The 7,296-nt window shown below is 62.3% G+C and overlaps 1 protein-coding gene across 2 annotated transcripts; it reads right to left on the minus strand.

The window, feature by feature from the left end:
* Positions 1–3,634: 3,634 nt before the first annotated feature.
* LOC124092818 (uncharacterized) lies at positions 3,635–6,196 on the minus strand. 2 transcript variants are annotated; one of them, XR_006851698.1, is made up of 5 exons: positions 4,891–6,196; positions 4,681–4,810; positions 4,472–4,591; positions 4,269–4,397; positions 3,635–4,177 (listed from the first exon to the last, which is right to left on the minus strand). XR_006851698.1 is itself a non-coding variant. In XM_046444629.1 (5 exons), exons 1-5 carry the CDS (start codon positions 5,087–5,089, stop codon positions 3,990–3,992), a joined length of 762 nt encoding a protein of 253 aa, XP_046300585.1. In that variant the 5' UTR covers positions 5,090–6,196; the 3' UTR covers positions 3,635–3,989. The 2 variants fall into 2 exon arrangements, 1 of the variants encoding a protein (XP_046300585.1); XM_046444629.1 differs by having other exon boundaries at positions 4,681–4,806.
* Positions 6,197–7,296: the final 1,100 nt, after the last annotated feature.

The following is a 7,296-nucleotide window of genomic DNA, read 5'->3' on the forward strand; positions in this document are numbered from 1 at the left end:
TGCTTCCAGGAAACGGCTGCGGGCGGGGGGAGCCGCCAGGGAGAGCAGGCCCCTTCCCAGCAAGCCGGCCTGCAGGTGGGCTTCCAGGAAGGGGCCCCCACCAGTTCCCCTCAGCCCTGGAAAGGGGCCAACAGTGTCACCAGGAGCAGGCTGGGGGAGCTATGCACAGAGGGGGGGGGAGGAGAAAATTGAGGAGAGGAGAAGGAGGGGGAGAGGTGGGCAGGACTGGGCTTCACCAGCATGGTTACTACAGCCTTGCAGAGACCAAAGCCGACCACAGTTCTTTCTAGAATGTTCCATTTCCCCTTTGGGGGGGGGGTTTACACAGTCTCTGAGAATGCCCAGTCCCTCAGGGTTTGTCAGGCACCACATGCGCCTGCAATCATGCACATAGAGGCCTGGTCTGCTGCAGAAGGCAAGAGCAGGCTGCAGAGATACTGTGCCCTGAGCCTAGACCCGGCTTTGGGTCGGTACTGACCAGCAGCGGAGCCCTCCTGGCCCTCCTGGCTGGAGAGGGCTGTGGGGGCCTCCAGACTGGATCTACTGCCCCCAGTTCTGAGCACTTGGATGCCCCTCCCCCAGAGAGATTTTTGTCTTCTCAGGCACCGACCTCAGTGTTTGGAGACTTCTCAGGGCGGGCCTGTTGTCATCAGACTCCAAAGGTCCCCTTAGTCCCATTTAAAGGATTCTGTTTCCTTTGCAATGCTGGAATTTTGTCCTCAGTGATATAGTGAGCGATCTGCCCCTGCCCCACACTGCGGTCTATAATTCCTGCCCAGGTCATTGAACGCCTGCAGAGACCTCACCCCACAGGGCCACAGCTGTGGGCACACACGGGACAGAGGACAGGGAGGGGTGCGTGGCCCTGGAGCACAGGGTTAGAGATGCTAACACAGGCAGCGTCTGGCCCGGCAGGCGTGACCCCACTGTGTGAAATGATCCCCCTTCTCTCTGGACAGAAACACCAGCGGGAGGGGGCCAAGTGTGAAGACCCTGCAGCCTACCCTGGGTGCCTATTGGGGTGGGTGTGCAGGGGCCCCCAGGGGCATGTGTAGAGGCTCTCCGGAGCTTGAAACCTCGAAACCTCTTTCCCAAGGTTTTCTGGCACCGCTGCAGCCGCCCCTCCCCACCCACCCCCTGCTGGGGTTTGGGGATGAAATTCAAGCCCCTGTTTGCTTCTCTGCACTCAGCTCAGCCTAGGAGCATTCTGAAAGTGCCTTTGGGTGGCGGGGGCGCCAGGAGCCTGTCTAACAGCCCTCTCTAAGCCCCTTTTCTAAAAAGCAGGAAATCGGTTGGGCCAAAGGTAAACACATTCCAACCTGGCGGTCCCCAGCTCAGATGGAGGGGCTTTGTTGGGGCGGGGGCTGGGCCACCTCTGTTTTCCCAGCCCCCACCCTGGGCGAGGCTTGAGGCTGGACCCCTGCGCACCTGTTTTCAGAGTAACTGTGCCTTGGCCTGTCTGCATCACGAGATCCTGCCCCCATGAGCTCCTTCCTGCTCCCCAGGCCCTGGAGCTCCAGGGGCTCCACTGGATTTTCTCCCAGGTCCAGCTCGAAGCCCGCTGCAGAAGGAGGGACTGTGTGGACAGGCCCAGGTCACCCTGCCCCACCCTCGGCATTCACAGGGGCAGACGCCCACAGCAGGGGTAGTGCGACATTTGGGGGTGCTGAGGGCCAGCGGCTCCCCTGGGTGGGCAAGAAAAGGAGCACTCCACTCTCCCCAAGTCTGCGCAAGCTCTTCCCCCAGCTTTGTCTCAGAACTCCCCGGGGAAAGCCCAGGGAGAGAATGTGCAATTCACAGCCACCCTGAGGGTCCCAAGCCTGGACGCAGCTGGGTTCCAGCGTGGCTGGCTCTCCAGATGACCAGGACACAGCCCATAGCTTCTCGAGGCCCCTTCCCAGTTCCCTTCCATGTCTGGGATTTGATTTCTGTGTCCCTAGAGGAGGCTGCTGGGCTTACATCTCCCTCCCCACCTCCACAGCCTGTGACCCCACTGCCCCCAAAACCCCCCGGGCCACCTGCAGTGCCCACCAGCCATTCTTCAGAAGGCTGGCTTTCATCTTCTGAGCCTAGCTTTGGGAATCTCGAGCAGGTCGGATGTTTACCATAAAGGCCTGTGGAGACCTCCCTCCCCATACGTGATGGATAGCTACTTTGTCACTTGGTCAAGTCACTGCCATGAGGTCAGGAAGGTGGAGGTGGCTTACCCAGCACAGCCGGCTGGCCTTTGAAATCCTCATGGAGATAGACAGCTTCAAGAGACTCTCTCACCCAACTGTGCCCACTGGGTCACCACTGGTCTTAACTAGGGCCTCAGATGGGTGGTGGGGGCAGGGGGTGGCGAGGGGGAGGGTGAGGGGATGTGAGGAGTAGGTGCTGCGGACGTGTCCCTGTCTGCGGGGGGGCCCGTGGGGGAGGGGAGAGCTGCAGCCCCGGGCGGGAGGGAGTTCCTGGTTCTGGGTCTGGTTCTTGTCAATCTGCGGAGGCTCTTTCCTGACTGCGCTGAGCATTGCCCCTGGTGGGAGGAAAACAGGGCCAAAGAGCTCAGTCTCGTTTTCAGGAGCTTCATCTTAGTTCCTAGGGTCTGTACATTCCAACCAGGAGCCAGGAAGCCCGGACTGGGGCTCAGAGGGGTGCTGCCCAGCCTTGGGGTCTCTCACAGGGGGCTCCACTTTCACCCAGGACCAAGACCCCAACCATGGCCCTCTGTCACCCAGACCCCTCTCCGTCCTCCTCTCTTCCCTTGACCTGTCCGCCTCTCTCGTCTCCTTGGATCTCTTTGGTCCCCTCCCCTCTCTGTGGCCATGCTCAGACCTGTGGGTGTCCTGGTCCCCCTGCTGTGGCCTCCAACTCCCTCTCCCAGCAAGTGAGAAGATGGGGTACCTCAGTCTACCCAGGCCCCAGCTCCCAAGCTAGTAGGACCCAGGGCAGAGGAGCCAGGTGGGGCAGGAAGGGGAAGCCCAGAGGCTGCCGTGGACCTGTACGAGTGGCCAGGGCCAGCCCGACTCCCAGAGCTGGTGTCCACCCTTAAATCCGTCCTGCAATGTGGTTCTGCAAACCTGCATTGGCCTTTGGGGTCTGGCCCGGCACCCAGGACAAGATCAGACAGGACCGGGTGGCCTCGGAGAGCTGGAGAGCCGGAGGCACTGGAGTGGGGTCTGACCTCTCCCTCATTGCGCAGGACACCCCTTGCCATCCCAGCCCCCACCACCCCTGGTGTGTACGCTCCTCTGTCCCCCGAGGCCCCCAGTGTCCACAGACCCCGCCTCACCAGGGGACCCTTCTGGATCATAACCCCCTTGGCTTCCCACGAGCCCCTCCCCTTGGTGCTCATTCCATCCCTATGCCCTCCTGGTTTCATTCCATCGCCCCCCACCCCTTCCCATAACTCACTTCCTCAGCCAGTCACCCCATTCCACGGCCCCTCCTCTTCTCATGACCCCTCCCTACCCCACAGCCCCTCCCTATTCCATAATCCTCTTCCAGATGTGTGCCCCATCCTATAACCCCCATCTTTTTCCCCTCCCCACCCCAGAACCCTTATGTCCCTCTTTGCACCTCCCCTCCCTCCCACATCCCCCAGCCCACGGCGCACCCCGAGGCAGACAGCTCAGATTCCAGTCCCTGAGACAAGTCGCTGTAACTGTGTTTATTGATGAGGCCAGGGCTCTGGTGAGCCCTGGTGGGGAGGGGCACTGGGCAAGGTAGGGTAAGGAATGCTTTGAGGTGGCTCGCTCTTGTGGAGCTTCCAGACAAGGTGAGGGGAGGGCGAGGCCTCAAGCACGCGGCCGGCGCCCAGGCGCCCCCAGGCAGAGGTGGACAGCAGGCAGGCGCTGGGGCGGCGTGGCCAAGGAGGCCCGCACACTCACGCACAGGCGCACAGAGAGACTCAAGGCTCTCCCGAGCTCCAAACCAGTGCAAACGACTTAGTGCAAATTGAAATCAGAAGGGACGGGTGGGGAAACAGAGTCACGGATGCTTTGAATCTCTCAAACGACGGAAGGAAGAAAGACAGAAACACAAGGTTGGAGGGAAGGAGGAAGAAGAAAAGCAGAGGGAGGCGTGCCGATGGTCCGCTGGGCGCAGCGGGGTGGCCACGAGGATGGGGCTTGGCTGGCGGCGGGTGCTGCGGGTCTGTTCTGCCTTGGTGTCCACAGGCCTGGTCCTTCAGCTCCACCTGTGGAGGGTGACAACACATGTGGGTGGGGGGGCGGGGTGGGGAGGGGGGTGGGGGTGGGCGGGGCGCTTCCCAGGGGCCCCAAGCTCACCTCCAGAGCCGATTCCTGAGTCAGGTATGCAGTGGTTCCCAAACGCAGCATATTCTTGATCCAGAGCTAGACGGACTTGAAGAAGTCCCCGGAGTTGAAGGCCCAGACATGAGCTGGGTAGCACCATTTCTGCAGTGGAGACGGAATGAGGCCCCCACTCCTGGCCTGCCCCACCCTGCCCATGCGCCACAGGAGGCCCTCACCTTTATATCTTGAGGGTTCTAGGGGGTCCAGAGAGCAGCAGCGGTGTGTTGACTCTTTCGGAAAAGCAAAGGACCAGACCCTTCTGTGGCAGCCTCCCCCGTGGTGCCAGCCAGAGTGTTCTGTAGAGGACAGAGCTGGGCATGAGCAAGAGGGTGTCTGTGAGGGTGGGCTGGGCTGGGCTTTGTAGCGGGCAGAGGGACATTCTCACCACGAAGGCCGGACGGCAGTCCCTCTGTCCTCGCCGTCACACCGGACCATGTCATGTCTTTCCAGTACATCCCTGCGCCTGGCGTCCTGGCCTTCGGGGGCTGGCGTGTGCACCCCTGCTGGAGACCTGTCTTTGGGGAGAACAGAGGGTGCTGGTTGGATAAGGAGGATCTGGTGGGCAGCACGAAAGCAGACTGGGCTGGGCACTTACCCTTGTCTCCAGTCTTGAGCTTGGAGGCACCGATCACTGCTCCGTCGCTGCCCGTGATGCCCGCCTTGGCCACGGGCTCTGGAGGCCAGTGCCTCGTTGGCTCGCCGCCTGGTGGCCCCTCACCTGCCTGCCCCGACTCCCCCCTTAGAGAGCTCACTCGCTCTACCCCGCCCGTCTCGCCTTGTCTGGCCTTGCCCATGCCCTTGGCTCCCCTGGTGCTGTCCTGTCTGCCATGCCAGACCCAGCGGCTGAGCGGTTAGGGCATACAGTGTCACCAAGTCCACTGTGGGCCCTCTCCGCGCCAGCCTCTGGGCCGCAGTGCCGCGTGGGAACGGTGCATCCGCAGGCTGGGCCGGCTGCAGCCTCCTTGCTGCGATATCTCTCCGGAGCCCGCCACCCGCGACCACCGCTCCCCCCAGGTGACGTCCTTCTGTGCTGCCCGCGCACTGCCCTTCTTTCCCGCTCTCCGGCCTTCGAGGCTCTGGCACAGGCCTCTGGAGACCCGCCAGAGCCGCTTCTGTACCTTCTCCTAGATGAATTACGGTGGGTGGGATGTGGTGGCGGCTGGGGACCCCTCTGTATCCTGTGACCCCACCTCGCCCTGCCCGACCTGGACCTGGGATACTCCCACAGTGCTAGATGGATTCCCACAGACTCCACTACCACCCCCAGGTCACCTGTCACCTCCCTGGAGGCAGCAGCCTCGGTCCTTGCTGGCAGCCCTTCTCTTCTCTATCCTGCCCACTCAAAATGCTCTTTCCACCTGGAATGGACCCTGGGCCCCCCAGTCTCTCTCCGTCTCGGCTCCCCCCGAGAAGATGTCACCTGTGCTGACCATCCTGCCTTCCTCCTGCCGCTCTGCCGGGAGGACAGCCACTTCTCCTTGCAGGTCCTCGCTCTCCAACCTTCATCCAGAAGGCCAGCGCAGTGAGGCCCAGGGAGGGAAGTGGACTCACCTGCCCGGCAGATGGCGGTCCTCACCTGCCCACTGCTGCCAGCTACACCTCCACTGCCCAGGTTTGGGGTCGAGCCCTGCCCAGCAGCTTCCCCTTGTCCGACCAGCCGCCACGTCCTGAAACCAAAAGTTCCCGGGATGAATGTCTGGCTCCCCTCCTCTCCAGCCCTAGCTCAGGCCCAACGCCCCTGCCTGCCGATGTTGCCCTGCTTCCCTGGGAGCCCACCCTTCTCCTCGTGGGCTCCCAGGCCTGACGGCCCCTGCTGCCTGAGCTAGCCCCTCAATCCTTCCCCACTCCCGCCAGACTCCAGACAGCCAAGGTGCTCCTTGGCCCCCACGACTCTCCTCCGGCACCCCATCTTCCCCAGTTTCCCCGTCCCCACCCCACCCCCCTCCCTCCCCACCCCCCTCCCTCACCCTGCTCTGCAGCCCCTAGCCCGGGCTTTTTCTAACTGGGGTGGCCCCGCCCAGAATTCCCGCCCCTGCCCTGCCAGCCAATCAGAGCGGGCCGTGCCGGGGCCCCCGCAGGGCCCACCTCCACCCTGGTCCGTTCCAGCGCACGTTCCTCTCACCCCACACCCGTCCTGGAATTCTCCAAAGACAGCCTCCCCACACCCCTCCTTTGGCATCCTTTAGACAGGGCCTGGCATTGTACCCAAACGTCCCCCTCTGGGTCAAGAACCGTTGGCTCCCCTCATGGAACGGCGCTCCCTGAACCCTGCGCTGCCCGTGCTGGGTGAGCACTGTCCGAGGCCAGGGTCCTGGCTGGAGTCCCTGGGAACTCAAACGGAACCCAGCCACCTTCTTCCACCACTGTGGCAAGACCTCTTGTCCACTCGAGGGGTCCTAGGGGCCGAGAGTGGGAAGTCATGAGGGGCTCTGAGCACTTAGAGTAAGTTCAGTCAGGGTCAGGTCAGCTGAGCTATATAGAAGAGCTGTGAGCAAGGCTACCCTGGGCCCTGGCTGACTCCCCACTGAGGTCCATCTGGGTGACAGAACTAGTTCTGGTCACAGTGGCCTCCATGGGACAGCTGGTTAGGGCACCGAAGGCCCCCTTCCCACCCCTTCCCAGTGGTCTGTACACACTATGTGGCCATCCACATTTTGTGGGCACTATCTGGTGAGAAGCCACGTGGCAGCCTCAGCCCTGTCCTGCCCCTCCAGCTGATCTCGGTCACCACGACTCAATGACAGAATGCAGAAAGGAGGGCTTCCACACTCCCTGGCCATTCTGGTCACCCTGCCCCCTTGGCCTCTCTATTGTCCATCAGGTTTGCCCAACAAAGCCAAGGGTGTTGGAGACAAAAGTGGCACAGCTCTGGGGGATGTGGCTGGGACGCTAGGGCCAAGGACTCTGAGCTGACCACACCTGGCCATGCAGCAGGGCTTCAGGTGTATGGAGGGGCTGAAGTACCCTGGGCAGACCCATGGCCGTCACCCTTCCATAGAGC

This window comes from Marmota monax, unplaced genomic scaffold, assembly GCF_021218885.2.
Source record: "Marmota monax isolate L192 unplaced genomic scaffold, Marmota_monax_Labrador192_F-V1.1 WCK01_AAM20220418_F8-fsc00038, whole genome shotgun sequence".
NCBI classification, from domain to species: Eukaryota; Metazoa; Chordata; class Mammalia; order Rodentia; family Sciuridae; genus Marmota; species Marmota monax.

Excerpts from the sequence above, each read along its gene's own strand:
- LOC124092818 (XM_046444629.1), bottom strand. The coding sequence starts at position 5,089 with ATGGGCAAGGCCAGACAAGGCGAGACGGGCGGGGTAGAGCGAGTGAGC. Across the intron at positions 4,807-4,890 it reads GCTCAAGACTGGAGACAAGG|GTCTCCAGCAGGGGTGCACA; the intron begins GTAAGTGCCCAG and ends CCCCAAAGACAG. Across the intron at positions 4,398-4,471 it reads AGAACCCTCAAGATATAAAG|AAATGGTGCTACCCAGCTCA; the intron begins GTGAGGGCCTCC and ends TCTCCACTGCAG.